Source organism: Falco rusticolus, chromosome 12, assembly GCF_015220075.1.
Source record: "Falco rusticolus isolate bFalRus1 chromosome 12, bFalRus1.pri, whole genome shotgun sequence".
Lineage (NCBI taxonomy): Eukaryota > Metazoa > Chordata > Aves > Falconiformes > Falconidae > Falco > Falco rusticolus.
This window is the reverse complement of record NC_051198.1, coordinates 11,668,480-11,684,338: the sequence shown is the minus strand read 5'-3', so window position 1 is coordinate 11,684,338 and position 15,859 is coordinate 11,668,480. Positions and strand designations below refer to the sequence as shown.

General features: G+C 40.0%; 1 protein-coding gene across 1 annotated transcript in view; it reads right to left on the bottom strand.

The window, feature by feature from the left end:
* Window positions 1-5,271: 5,271 nt before the first annotated feature.
* The window catches only part of BIRC6 (baculoviral IAP repeat containing 6), a 183,010-nt gene continuing 172,422 nt past the window's right edge, over window positions 5,272-15,859 (bottom strand). Inside the window, 3 exon segments of the mRNA XM_037405959.1 lie at window positions 5,272-6,660; window positions 7,694-7,828; window positions 11,659-11,847. Of these exon segments, the coding sequence (XP_037261856.1) occupies window positions 6,481-6,660; window positions 7,694-7,828; window positions 11,659-11,847 (504 nt within the window). The 3' untranslated portion in view covers window positions 5,272-6,480.

Sequence of the window (15,859 nt, the reverse complement as noted above, 5' to 3'; positions counted from 1 at the left end):
TTTGTGCTTTTTGTTTAAATCAGAGTGAAATCTGTATTGAGCTAAATCATCTTTATCATCTGTAATTTCCACCTTGTCTTCGCTATTCTGCCATATGCATCAGGTGGTCTCTGTTAGATCCTTCGTGTTTCTAATGTTTAAAGCCTCCCAGGGAGCTATATGACAGCAGGTTTTCAGTGTCTGTGTGACCTGCCTGCACATTGTGATACCTTTAGTGACCATAAGGCAGACAGGAGATGTGTTGAATTGAATCTGGAAGATTTTTTTTCTCCCTAGTTTGGGCCTTCTATAATGCTTTGGGACTTAGCCAGAATCCCACATGCTATGGCAGAATTCAGCCAGCCAGATGGTCGCATGATTTCTCTTGTGACTGCTGCTGAGCTGGAGGCCAGCCCCCGTGAATTTCATGTATCACACCGAGTTTCACTAGTTGAAACTGCCTCAAAATCCAGTTGAGATTTGCACAGTGACAAGTCGGTAGTTGAGAGGATGGGTCCTGCTGGCAGGCATCTCAGTTTCTTTTCAGCAATCCTGCTGTTAGCTGTTAGTTTTTGATCTGCCATGTCACCTCCGTTTCCTCTTGATTCATTGCCACAGTACGTTGCCAGCAAACATTTGCAAGGTTTTCAGTACAGCCTGAACTGTAGGTATAGCCAGGATGGAGGCTGGGACTTGCACCCCGCGGGACCATTCCCAGCCAGTGTGCACAGGGAACTGGCACCCTGACTTCCCTAATGTGAAAATGCCAGTGCTTGGTTAGGCTGGTTGCGCATATGTAAGATGATGTCCTTGTTACATCCTAAATTAACCACGCTGGTACCCCTGGTGCAGTGTTAAAGGGTTGCTGTCATACTCTAGGGTTAGCGTTGTGCTGTGCTGGGCTTCAGCTAACACTGCTGTACAGTTGCGTGGCATCCAACTCATTGCCACCTTCTTACAAGCTGCTTAAGTTATTGCTGATTTAGGTAAGAACAAAGGTTTTCTGTGGCTGAAAACTTGGAATTTCAAGGTGGGAGAACAGGACTTTTGGAGCCGTCCAAACCAGTGTTCAGGAGTAGGTTGCAAGACATTTTCTGTTGGTATTCTTTTCCTGAATCACGTACTCGTCTAAATATCTGAAAGAAAATAGAAAAGATGGGAAAAATGCCACATTTCGCTTTTTCCATTTGCTGTTGTGGTAGATGAGAAAAGGCTTAATGAAGCAACAGAGTCTTTAATGATGGCAGATTGGTTGGTTTGTTTGGTTTTTTTATAATGATGAGATTTTAGTTTGTTTTAGTTTTCTGGTTGGGGGGTGCTTTTATTTTTTTTTTTTTCTTTTAAGATGTCTTTATCAGATGTTTTCTGTTGGGTGACCGGGATATGGTTGCTTTCTACCCATAGAGCTTTATGCAAAGAACTTACGAACTACTGAAGACTTCATCCATGGCTGTGGATGTGGGCTGGTAGGTGAGGAGGAGAACAGTGAATGGATGTGTAGGGCAAATACATTTAAAAAACGCAGTAAGTGGTTAAGCTGAAAGTACAGAGCACAGCAGTGGCAAGAGGGAAGTGTCTGCAGGTTTTTAAATGCGGTGAAGCATGTTCTTCATGTAAAACCATGCCTGACTCATTGCTGTAACAACCATAGTGGATCAGCCTGCTTGCATTTATATTTGGTTTAAGTATAATTTTGTGCATTACTCTTGAGGCTTAACAACTGTAGTGTGCAAGTCTCACCTCAGTTACCTCGTTTCTAAATGCCTTTTCTTACTCCTGGGAGATCTCCTTAGTGCTCTGCTTGCGCTGGTTCCCAAGATTAACTCAGCCATTTTCCCCACCAGGAGCAGGGCTGCTAGCTGCCCTGTGTGGTCTCCTGCTTATAAAGAACCTGCTGCATTGCTTTCTGGACCTGTAACTAAACAACCTTAAAAAAATTTGCTTTCTGAATTACAGAAATGTTACCACCCCTAATATTATCTAGACTTTTGAGGATGATACTGTATTATTAAATGATAGACATTATAGGCACTCTTCATGTAAAGGAGTAGCATTAACACAGCTGGAGAACTAAGTGGACCAGGTTATGACATTTTGAGAGCCAGTAAGTTGCTTCTGAGGCAAGAAGCACAGAAAAGAAGAGATTGCAGTCTGTGGAGATGACAGGTCACAACATGCAGAACTCTCAGCTGAGATGGAGCAGGGTGGTTTGGGATTTGTTTTCTCTCAACCTTTATTAAAAATGGAGGCAGCGGTGAGATTATTTTAGAGCTTTGCTATAGTAATTCACTGGGTAGAATACTGTATTTTCTGCATTTGTGTTTTAGGAGGAGAAAACAATGGCAGCAACACAGTCTCTGGAGAATGAACTGTTTTTAACCTGTGATGAAGTGTAGTAATTGTGGACCTTCTACCCCCCTTGAGCTTACTGTATTTCAGATAGCTCATGCTCTAAGTGCTGCACATTCCCCCTAATGTCACTCTCTGTGGAAGAGGGAAAATAAAGCTCAGAAAACTTCTTTTTGAAAACAAGTAACTGCCAGACCTGATTAATTTATACATATATATGTATGCATGTGTGTATATACATGGTAAAAAAGTGAATTGAGAACATGTATCTGAAATAGCTTTTGTATCTTACACTTGATCCTTATAAGAAGATAAATGTAAATCTGTGTCTCCTTTCCATTGAAAAATGCTTCTAATTTCTGTTTCCTAACTACAGGGAGTTGACAGTCCAGGGAGGTGAGTCCACGCGATGGTGACTGGCTTTGGAGAAACAAGGGAACAAGAAAAAAACATTTCTATACCACACTAATACAAAGGCAGCACAGAGGGAGCACATGGAGAAGACGTGCCTAAAGAAGTCCAAGTAAAAACCCAAGCCTAAATAATTCTCCTTCACAGGGATTACAGTAATATACTATAGTCCTGGCTTAAATGTAGGTCAGCTGGATTTCTGTTCAGATATTTATAGGTAAACAAGGTAAATTAATAATATGGTTGTTTTGCTTCTCAAGTTGTTTGCCTCAGGATGTAAACCAGAACATTTGTCTGTGTAACACCAGAAACATTTTGGGGAAGAAAAGCTCCCCTAATAAACACTCTACATAAGGGATTACATAGCTGTGTGGAGTAAAAGATTGTTTTGTAGTGATGTTTTCTTAACAATGTGATTCCTGCTAGAAACTGAATGCCCTATCTGATGTAGCAAGCAGAGGTTAAAGCCATCACACAGAGTGTGGTACATTTCTTTCCTGTATTGTATGGGGGCTTTTCTTTTCCAAGTAAAGGGTTCCAGTAAAGGGTGCTGCTTAACAGATCATCATCTAACCATAGTACTGACGACAGACCCACACTGAAGCTCCCTAGAAGCTACGTAGTCCAGTGCCTTACCTGTGTTGGTGTGATTTTACCTGCTGCAAGGGAGTCTCCTTGACGTGCTAGCAGATGACAGGCTACCTTGAACTTGTGTCAGAGACTTACAGAAGAAAAACAGTAACACAACACCAACAATGCCAAACAGGCTGCTGTAGACCCAGTCAATCTCTAGTCACTCATACTTTATTCTGCAAGTACCTAAACATCTAACTACTGGAGTGAAACTTGGAAGTTGTTTACAGGGTTCATATGTTTCATATTTCCTTGTTGGTTTTTTTTTCCTAGGTTGTCATCTTTGGCTTTTCCTGTATAGCAGTTGTAGGATTGCAGAGAAGCATTAATCCATACATTTATGCACAACTTTAACCCAAAAGAAATTCCAGAGGAAACCACTAAGTCTTGCAGAGGCATCATTCATGTCTGTATATGAAGAGCACTGTGTCTACAACAGAAACAGCACGGTTGCTTAGGCACAGCAAGCGGTATAGCAAGTGGTTTGAGTGGTTTGCTCTCATGGAGCACAAGGTCTCACACATCGCTGAGCTGTTCCCTCTTCAGTAGAGTGTAGACTGAATCAGCCAGAGAAACTTGGTATTATTGTCTGTGAAGCATGAGGAAAGAGACTGACTTACTATGCGATGTGCTTTTCCTTTGGCAGAGCAGCTACAGCGATTCCAGTGGCTGGTAACATCCCACACTGCATTGCACGGCGATGTGTCAGTAGTGAATCTTGCACCAAAGGCAGTACCAGAAACCATAGGGTGAAATTCTGTAACGATCTAATTAGCAGTTTGTTGACCTTTGCGCTTTTGAAATTAATTTCTGTGGATTTTTAAAGCATTTTCTACAAGAACAGTGTAACAGTTAAAACACAGGACTTCAATGCGACGGTTAGAAACTGTGATCTATCTATACACGTTTCTGTTCAGTTTGATAAAACGGTGAAAGATGAGGGGAACTGGTTAAAAAGTACTTTGTTGCCTACATACCCCATAGGATTTACTGTGATTTTACTGCAAAGTAACATAACTACCTCGTGGTTATATCTAAAAAAACTATAAAGCTGTGTATTTTTGTACCTTTGTTGCCAAGTTTTTACTTGCTGGACTGTAATATAGTTGCAAGTTATTAAGGATTGAATCTCTGCATTAATTTGGTACAATACCATTATAGCTTAGGTTGGAGGGAAAAAATTATAATTGCTATGTGGATACAAATTAGAGTTTAATATCCCATGCAGCTGTTTACATCTGCTTAATTAAGCAGCAGTGACTTCACATTAGCATTGCTGATACTGTAAATACACACTAGAGAAAAAGATACAATCACGTTAGCCACCCTCCTAATGTTAAATCAATGCAAGTTGGGTCCTTTTTATTTCTTTGTTGCTTTTTAGTGGTAAAAAACAGTCCTCATGTTTAAGGAGGATCTTCAGATCTGAGACCTTTGGTTTTGGTACAAGTGCTAGGATTTTATAAAAAGACTGCTAGCAGCTTAAGTACTAAATGAAGAGCTTTAATGGAAACTAACTTAAATATAGTCAGTAATATTATATATAATATTTTATTATAGGATAATTCTGCTTTTGGAGCCTTTACAAGAGTATCACAGTCATAGAAGGTAAGTAGATACCCACCTAGAAAACTGCCGTGCCATAGTAACACTGATGAGGACTATGTGGCATAAACTCTTGCTTCATGTATTTCCCAGTAGCTCTGGCACAGAGCTGCTTGTCTTGCTTTTTGATTAAGGATCCCCTGAAGTAATGCAAATGTGCCGAAGTCGGTATTTTGAGAGGTATGTACAATCAGGACAGGCCTTGGATTAACACAACATATCTATACACCAGAAAAATTGTACTTTGATTGTTCTGACCAAAGTCTGTGAACCATCAGCATAAGAACACAACCCTCAGTTGGTGCCATTTTTAATGATTGAAAATAATACATTGTAAAACAAAAAGTGAAAAAATTCCAGCGTGATCTTATAAACAAAGAACAAATAGAAAACAAAAAAGCTTCATTTTTGCCTGATTTATATTATTTATAGTACAACAGATCATTAGTCTGAGGTAATACCAGTAATAACTTTTTAGTCCTTCAAGGACTGCTCAAAATCGAAGAACAGCAATAAGTAATGCATGTTATGTTAAAAGTGAGACTTGATTATTAAATCAAGCAAATCCCTTACCCTTTTTAGTTAGGGATCTGTGGTTGCAAATACAAAATTGGAAATAAGTCTGTACAGCAGGAACTACAGAACGTTAAGAGTCCCGCATGGCACGTCATTAGCCCATGTCAGTACTTAGAGTACAGCTGATTATGTAAAAATCAGACATTTCAACAGAGAAAAGACTTTGTTCCAGAATAGCCCTTAAGAAATTTAGAATACTGTTAGTTTGCATAAAATAGCCAAACAAAAGATGAATTCAGAAGTCCAAATTTTGGCATGAGGTAAACCATGTGCATTTATTTCATCTGCATTTTAGAATTAGTAACCATAAAATTAAATATGTTGACTGCAATGAATTCAGTCATACAAGTGCAAGTCTTCAGCTAGAATGTATTTTATGGCAGTTTATTTAAAAAATGTACCAGTAAATCATAAAAGAGGGATCATGTCCATTTAACATTTATTGAAGTATACAGGAGGTTTTCTTTAGAATCAAATATGAGCATGAATATATGGCCAAACGTAAAATCTATCAAATTCAGTGAAAATTTTCTGACTTTAAATAGTAGCTGTAAGAATGACCAATATATATTCTTTGTTACAACCGCCCTCACTCTACAAGTAAAAAAAAATAATAAACATTCAGTAAACATTCTTTCCTAAGGTAGTTTCCCTTATATATCAGTGATTTATCCATTTCTTGTATACATAACTTTTTTAAACATACCAATCAGTGGTTCTCACAATTGAAAAATAAAAGCACAAAAAAGTTTACACTCTTGTACAGGTAAATAAAAGATCATCTTGAATTAAACTGTATATCCTTAAGGGCATAGTATAGTTTCAATTTCATTACCTATTACATAATTAGCTTCTTACATACAAATATTGACATATTTGGCTTGTGCTTCAAAGCCTTTGTGTCTAGAAAGTCCATGTCAATGCAACTCATAACTTGAAACCAGGCGGGATATCTTTACTGCTGCTGGGTTTAACCTGTTCGTGCAACATAGTCTCTTCCGAACTTGTTGTGGCACAGCATTTGTCTGTGGAGTCATCACTATCTGGATCCAATCCTTCAGGACAGGGAAGTTTTAGTAGTTCTTCCCGCAACTGAGCTGTATGACGCTGAATAAACAAAAAGAAGTCAGTGTGGAAAACCATAGTTAAAACAGTACTTTTCACAATGTTAGACAACATAAAGCAAAAAAAAAAAAAAAAAGAAAAAAGTTAGTTGAAAAGGTTTAAACATACTGTTTCAATGACTGGATGAACTTTTCTCCTGTATTTAAGGATTGGTATTTTCCCTGTAGTGACAGAATAATTAGCAGGTGCTGCTAGGGACAAATTAAAGGCAGTAAACAGAACTGCAGCAAGCAAGTGCATGGATATAAATGTTATGCTATTTGTCTTGCAGGCGAGTCATCTGTGTTCTGCGATCACAGCAGAAACCCGCTTGGATGAGGTAGGTCATACAGTCAAAACATAAATTTACAAGAGTTCCCGATGAGATCTGTTACAGACACATATACAGGGATTTCTATACTGATCATAGTAACTAACAGTAACTTAATTTTGAAGACCAGTCACAGCAAGTCTAGCAGTAGAAAAAAAGCAGCCTTTAAAAAAAAAAAAGTTTTTGTTGCTCCTCAGGGGAAGAAAAATTGAAAAATTATACAGGTCTGTTGTCTGTGTGGACACAAAATACACAAATGATAGCACCTGGCTAGGAAGGAAGAAAACATGTGTAATGGTTATAATTTGATAAAAGTTATTACAATTGTAATGGACCACAGTTTTAATAGCCATGCTTGTCTATTGAAAAAGCTTGCCTCCTGGCAAGGCATTAGTTGTAGTACAACTTTATCAGAAACTCCTTAGACAGAACAGTATGAACTCTCTGGTATCTTAGATAAGTATTTTTAAAAAAACAGGCAGGAGAGGTGCTACAGGAAAATCTAACTTGCAGAAAAAACATGACTGAGGAAGTGGAGTGCACATACACTTTTATCTCGACAGTTGGGAAACAGGTTTGTTTTCATGTTTCAAAGTTGCTGGGTTTTTCTATTAGCGTTATTACAAAACTCAAGCTGGTGAGCAATTTCATTGTCATTTGTCACCTTTGGACTAAAGAACATAAAATTATAAAAGCACATCTCACCTTTAGAGCTGCTGCATGATGGGACATAGTCCTGCCTACCCGTTTGTCACTGCTGTACTGCTGTATGTCTGCTATCCACTCCTCGCACTGAGCCATGATCTCCACTCTTTTCAAGTAAAAATGTTTGTGGATGACCTGCAAGAAAATATTCCCAATGAAGGAACAGCGTTCACGGTTTTCTAAGAACCTTATGTTTTAACAATACAAGATTTGCAAGACCCCTATGAGTCTAATTGGGTATAAGGAAAAAAAAATCACCCAAACCCAAAGAAACAAACAGAAAACCAGTGTGAGGATAATTCAGCCTTGAACCAGGTTGCAGATAAATTGTGGAATTTCTGTCCTTGGAGGTTTCCAAGGCCCAACTGGAAAAAGCCTCAAGGAACCTGGTTTGAAATCAGGTGATCCTGTTTTGAGGAAGTGGTTGGCCCTGACCTCTCCCCCAGTCTGTATGAATCTACTATTTCTGTGCAGGCTGCCATCTCGCCATTCACGCGTGTCATCTGGGGGAAGGGTAAATGAGTGCCAGAAATACAGTATCACACCAGGGAAAAGAAAAAGTGATAGCAGAATGTTAGACACATTCTTCAGTTCAAAGATGATCTTACTATGCAGGCACTATGTATGGATGTTTATGTTTGCATGCATAGTGCAATATTCAGGCTTTTACTGTTGCTTTCACAGCCCCGTTTACTTCCTGCCTATGCTGATTTAAATAAAAGCACCATGTCTTCCCTTGATGCTACCCACGTGCTGTTTGAACAGACAACAGGTAAGCAGAAACACTGTCAACCGTGTGAGCACGGGAACATAACAAGCTTCTGCATATAGAAGAAGGATCATTGCAGCTTCTATGGAAGAGGTGCAACCACAGTTAGATGCCCCCGGCAGAGGCAGCACCTCTGGGGACACTAGAATTCCCAGGGAACAGTAGTTGAACTGCCCACAGTTTGGGTGGGAACCAGTATTTGATCGCATAGTAAGCCTGGTATTTCTGTACAGCCTTGAGTTTAAAAAAACCCCAACCAGTCAACCCTCAGACAAAGCTGTGAAACTACTTAGCGTTGGCTTTCTCTTAAACAGTTTTCTAAAACTCTGCCTGCTGAAAGAAACAATAAACCTGAAATTTTACTGAGCACAGAGAGTTCTTGGCAATATTGCAACATAATTGACAAAATCATCTTTTCCTCTAGAGGTTAGAGAATGTAGCTATCTGTCTAAAGAAAAACCGCATATTGAAAGCATAATTGACTTCAGTTCTGGATGCGCTCCTTATATCCATAATGGAGCTTGGAAAAACTCCCAAAGACAGGCAGTTTAGATCTCCTGAGCCTACCTGTCATTTAAGACACCTCAGATTTGTGAAGACAAAAGATCTTAGGAGCTGAAGGGCGTACACGTTCTTTCTTAGACCTCAGTTTTCAGGATGCCTTTGCATTTATGCTCCTGAATGATCATGACTCTTGAGGTTCCTCACAAAACCTAGAGGTCTTAACAAGAAGCTAGTCTGTCAGAGAAGTGCTCAGATAATCTATGAGAGAGATGCATTTTCATTTGGATGGGGCCGCAGATGGAATCTAGCATTCTTCCAAAATTCTGCTATTGCATCAGGGGAAAATGTCATGCATTCCAGTGCATAACTTCAAATTTTTCATATGTAGAAAGAAAGATCCGTGCCTCTTTACATGATCGTGAATATGTATTTAGAGTAGTAGAAAGGGAGTTTTCATGTTGCACAAGTTGATAAGGCACAGGGGTAGGACCCCAAGCTTAAGCTAGTATGATTGTGGTTTTAAACACAAAAGCAGGCTGTCTTTGCCTCAAACTTCTCCTTACAGGAGCAGGCTATCGTAGCTTCAAACTTCTCAGAATCTTCAGGATTTCATCATAGTGTCATAAAGACCTCAACACAAGGAAAACCAGGAAACTATCGTGGGAAATGAGGAAAACTGCAGTTACCTAAACCAGAGCAAAAGCTGTTGTTAAGTGTTGGCCAGTTCTCTTCTGTGCAGCAGAACTCTTACCTGTTCAGAGGTAGCAGAAGGGAGTTTCAAATGTTTATGATACCTCTGCAAACTGCTGTCTACCTCTTAATACTACTTTTAATTTCTCTCTGTGTGTGTGGCTTAGCTTAATTCAGTCCTAGCTACACACCACATTTAGAAAGCTAGTAGGTGTATTGTTTCCGACATCTGTCTTTTGTTAACTATGGGCGCGTTCTTAAGTTATCTGTTCTCAGGGAACGACTGGTTTTCCACTGAAACATCACCATTTGGATACACCTTGTTACTTCACCTTCCTGAAGGGGGGCAGGATGTCAGCTTACAAGCTGCCTTTTCCGTAAAAGTAGTAGAAATGCTACGCTGAAGAGTAAGAACAATATTGATGAGATTCTTTTGAAGACAAGCGCAATAACAGCAAACTGGGATTCACTTACCTAACACTGTAATACTGCATAGCCTTCATTTTAGTGTATGTGAAAAGAAAGATGGAGCATTACTGTCAGGGAGCCCACCACCTTCTGATATCTTCAATGAATTTAAACTTACTGTAATTTGAGGACCTTTTTTGCAAAAGTGTAATTGTTACCTTCAGCTAGAAAAAAATCACCTGTTAGCAGACATTATTTGATTGTGTGTCAGGACACTATCTTTATCATGGTCTTCAACTTACTGAGTAAAACATGTAAGAGGTAATTTAGAGCCACCACCATGGTTTTCTTCATTAGTTCAAGACACCAGAGTACACTGCACATCCTTATCCAGCTGCATGTAGATAAAATATTTGACTCCTGTCATGCAGGTGGAGTGTCTATAGCTTCTTATGCCACAAGACAGAGTAATTTTAATGGTAAAAGGTTTTTGCATTGCAAAGGATGTTTTTATGGACAGCAAGGAAGTGATGGGAGACTACCCTCTCACTCAGATGCCACGCTTAGCAACGTCCTAAAATCCTCACTTAGCATCACCCTAAAATAACTACACTTTTTCAAAATTTTAGTAGGCAGACAATTGAAAGCATAGGTGATGCTACAAGATGGTACCACACCTCAATTTGGAAGTGGCAACAGTCGTTGTTCAGAGTAAAATGTATTTTTCTAAGTATTTGCTGGTAGTACTGTGAGGTGACCCATGTTTGACCGTCCATTTTGCATTAATATTCATAGAGATTCTCTCAGTGTATCCTCAGCTCTGTTTTCTTTGAATCCTTTGCCATATATGTTCAAGTCCCTGGGATCTTATTGACCTGCTTTGAGGAATTAGTTGGACTAGAGACATCGAGAAAAGTCCCTAACAAGTAAATTATCCTATGATGGTATGGGAGAGGTAGTCTATTTTCAGGAATGTAAACAAACTAAGCAATAAAAATTAAATTTTTTAAGACACTGCAAATGCATGAAGGCTAGCATTGCTTTTATCAGCATCAAGACAGTTGTTTTCAAAGGCATAGATTTCTAGTTTCGCACAGATGCTTTGCAGATCCTGCCGTACATAACATGCAGGCTGGAATTTGTTTTAAGGCACTTTTCCAATTTTTTGGTGTATCCAAAGCATCTCCCAATACTTGCTCCGGATTCATGTTTCTTGGAAAGCTACTCCCTGTTAGCCCTGCAGGCTAACAAACACCGAGTGCCCATCTGCAGGGCTGACCAACAGCTTTCACGTGAAATGGAGAAGGTACCGCCTGGCAGTAAGAACAAGCCAAGGTGTGTGAACCACGTTTTATCAAGCTGTGCACCAAGCTGCCTTACAGGTCAGTCCCAATTTGTCTGCACTCTCCTTTCACAGAAAAGAATCTGGGAAGTCAGATGCATCCTTGTTCACTTCAGTCTCTAGATTCAGTTGCCCCATGGAGTAAAGAGGAAGCTAAAACAGACACCTACCTAATATGTGACATTTCCAAATATTTGCATTATTCTTAACACTCAAACAAAATAAGTATTTCTCATGTTTCACAAAACCTACCTCCTTAAAACATGGCGAGGGATTTCTGATTTGTTCAAGCATTGCCCACTTGACTGTTGCCTGTCGTATATTTCCATCGTATTCTCTGGAGCTCTGGGTACCACTTGGAGTACCTCTTGATCGTTCATAACCTGGTTCATTAAAATATGGTTCTGCTACCAGTATTAGGGATTGAACAGACACTAACACCTGTTAAGAGAAAAAACTAAATATTAAAATTGTGCTACCACTTGTTTTTACAAATGTACATAGTTTTGCTCACCTTATATGCAAAACCACTTCTATGGCGAACTACTTTCATTTGTGATACAAAGCAGGGAATGTCCACACCTCCTTCAAACCAAAACCGTTACTACACATAAAAACATTAAGTCTCACGACTGTGTATTTAGCTCAAACACTGAGAAAATGACAAATATAAGTTAAAAACCAGAACCAATACAAGTATAAGTAAAATAAAATGTTTTAAGGAAGAGATGCCTGATTGCACCCTTTTGTAAAAGGAAAGTGTATTTGTCAATTTCTCAGTCAACAATTCTTCAACCTTTCCTGTGGCTGAGCTTACTACTTCTAATTCTGAAACAGACACAAAAGGAACAAGGAAGGTGAAACATGAGCTGTTGAAATTAATCTTGGTATACATGCTCTCCCATTTTTACTTTCAAATGCATTCAATTGATTTACATCTGTTTTTATTAGCACTTTTGTTTCAGATTGTACATACAACACTGTGTCATATGCCATTAAAACAAAACCTCACTATTTGTTTAAGAGAGGAAAAAAAGATGTTTTCAGTACTGTATCAACAAAGCACCAACTATTCAGTGATAAGGAAATCAGTTTTCCTCCTTTCAATTTTTTAATCAAGTACATGTAGGAATAGATACTTGCATTCATACAAGGCATTTAACTATATACCCAAATATTCCTAATACAAAACAAAGAATTCCTACATAGGGCACTTAGAGATCCAAATGTATATGTACTGCATATTCATGATTTGATGGCTTGCTAGTTTTTTCCAGTATTGGACTGTTCATCCCTGTCTTGCTGTACTTAACCAAAATTATGTTACTGCAAAAATATTATTCTATAGGTAGAAAGGCATAATTGACTTTTTTTTTTACCCCTCAAATGAAGGATAGTTTTTTCTTACAAACTCAGGACCATGAATTTTAGGGATTATAATTCTCTGACACAAACCTAGTTCCAGAACTGTAAAGGATTCAAAAAGTGATTTGAACACTTACATTTCCTCAAATACTGAAAAGCTGATGATATGTTACATGCCTACGAATGGTACTTCCAGCTATCCACTGAAATAGATGAAAAATGTCAGGGCAGCTGCTTCTAGAACTGACTCTCCTCCCAGCCTAGACACAATTGAAAGCTTGAAGCCATTCCCTAATTTAGCAGCCCAGTTTGTGAATCTGGATATGGAAGACAACAGTCATCCTTTTCTTGGAATACAGAGAAAGTACAGCTTCCATCAGATAGATACCATGTCAGCAACGAGACAAGACTGGTTCTTTCACAGGCCAGCGCCCCAACAACTAGAGCAAGGGTCCTTCAAACTTTTTAACCAGGGGGCGGGCGCGCGGATGAAGTGGCAGGCAGTCATCTGCGGCTGCTTGGTTTCCCCCCCAGCCAGGGGCTGGGAGGTCCTGTAAATACCGGGGGCCGGATTGAGGACCCTGGGGGGCCGTATCCAGCCTGCGGGCCTTAGTTTGAGGACCCCTGAACTGGACAGTTGTGCTCTGTGTGGCATTCTCTCACGAGTTTCTGTTGTAGCAAAGCCAGCACAAAAGCGTTCCAGCTTCCCAGCTCTCTGCGCTGTGTACCCATACCATAGACACAACGCCAAACCAGTAACGCGCATCAAAGCAATCGCCCAAGAATCAGCTGACTGACCCCGGTTAGTCTCAGTCCCACCATCACCCCCGTATTCCTTCTGGTGCCGTGACACTTCTCTTTGCAGCTGTGTGGTTGCTGTGCTCAGAAGGGCCATCTAGGGCAGGTGAGCCTTTGTGCTGACGGACAGGGCACACGGCTGTGCAGTGGGGAATGTGAACTGGCATCCCCCGCTGGGATGAGAAGGGAAATTAGACACATTTCTCAGGCAGGTGCTGCAGCTACCTGCTGGTATTGTACACACCATGGCACTGTCTCCTGTGCCTGCCACGCATTCAACTAGAAGTAGCTGTAGCTTTCTAAATCTTAAAAAATTAAATACTTATAAATGCATTAAAATACAGAATGTGCCTTCCAAAGCAAGATTCCAGCAAGAAAATGGCCATTTATGACACTAAAAAAGGCAGAATATCAATGCCAATGTGCTAAGCCAAGGCAGAGTACTTCAGGTCCCTTAGGTGTTTTGGTGATCTGTGGCCTTTACATATGTCTGGAAGTAGTTGGGTTTTGCTTTTTTGGGTCTTTTTTGTTTGTTTTTTTAAAAATAGTAGCAAAATCTGAGACTAGGCAACATTGTAATTTCTTGGCCTTAATAACCAGTTGTTACTTTGAATTATAATTGTGATGAATGAGAAACTAAACCGATCTTCCAGTTTCATTTGGGTTATAAAATTTAATTTCTGAAGTATTTTGGGTGGTCTGACAATAGATTAATCTCTAAGCCAGAAAAAACATGGTGCACTTAATTCTTTCCAAGCAATTTATTTAGTCTTACAGCTGTTTGCCATTTAATAGCTATAAAGTGTTTTTCTCACAGTATGGAGGAGCTTTTTCCAACAGCTCTCCTACTATTTTCAAAATGAAACCCTAAAAAAACTTCTAAATTTGAAACTTAAATGCTACATGAGATTACAAACAATCAAATCTAACATTTTAATCTAAGAAAAAAGACTGGTGAAAATAGGGCTTCCTAATACCTGCACCTTTCTACACAGATTTTATAGTTACAGTCAAAAATTTCAGTTCATCTCTTGATTAACTAGTGGTGTATCTTGGGAGTTAACACTATGTAAGGAACTACAACTTACATCTCCAAGTCATAGTTGTCCCATGAAGGGAGAGAGAACATTAATCTCCCCAAGAATGGAAATTCCCCAGTCTTTCTTGGATGCCTGTCCCAGTGTTTGATCACCCGCACAGTGAAATTTTTTTTCCGAATATTTAATCAAAATCCCATCTTGTGTCAACTGGTACTTGTCCTCGTGCTCTGTATCTTTAAGAGGCGTCTAGCTCCGTCTTCTCCATACCTGCCCTGTTTAGGTACTGAAGACAGCAGTAAGATCCTCCTGCCATTGGTCCAGCCACATTTCCACCCTCTTACAATACATGTCTCGCCGGTCTGGGTACTCAGGGAGACGGCATCAGAGGTTTTGCCCAAGTCAAAGCAAGCTACATCGGCTGCTCTCGTTTTGCGTAAAGCCAGCCACCGTGTCACTGTGGAAGGCAAGCAGGTTAGGCCCTGCTCACCCCCAGTAAATCCCCACTGGCTGTTCTCAATCACATTCTTGTCCTTCGTGTACTTGAAAATAGCTTCCAGGATGATTTGCTCCATCAGCTTCCCAAGGACAACAAGGTGCTGCTGACCAGCTTGCAGGTCCCCAGATCCTCCTTCTTGCCCATCTAGAAGTTGAGCGGGAGATTTGCCAGGAAGCTCCGTTAATTGTTTTGGCCTTTCAAAGGTGAGAGCTAGTGGCTTTGCAGTGATACTGCCTGGCTCCCTCAGCACCTTGGATGTGTAAGATTTGGTTCTATGAACGTGTGGGTCCCGCCAGACTGAACGCCGTTTCCTCTACTGTGGGCAAATTCCTCATTCTCACAGACCTTCCTCTTGAGGGCTCAGGGACATGGGAAAGCAAGCTTACCCCTAAAGAGTGAGGCAGAGATGACCTCTGCCTTTCTCTGCCCTGGTCTGTAGATTCCCTGCCCCACTGAACAGCAGGAAAACCTAAGGAAAACATGTTCATTTGCTGCCAAATACTTAAAAGGAGCCCTTTCAGTTCCTCTTTACATCCCTTACCATTATCAACACCACCTGAGCGTTGGTTTTCCTAATTTCTCTCCTGAATATTTGGCCAATGTCTTTTATTTCTCACAATTAGCCCTTCTACTCCTTCCACTTGCTGTGTACTTTCTTTTTGCAGTCATGCTTAGGCAGGAGTTCCTTGTTTACCCGTACTGGCTTTCTGTCACTCTTGCTTGACTTTCACACACTGGTACAGACCATTCTTGA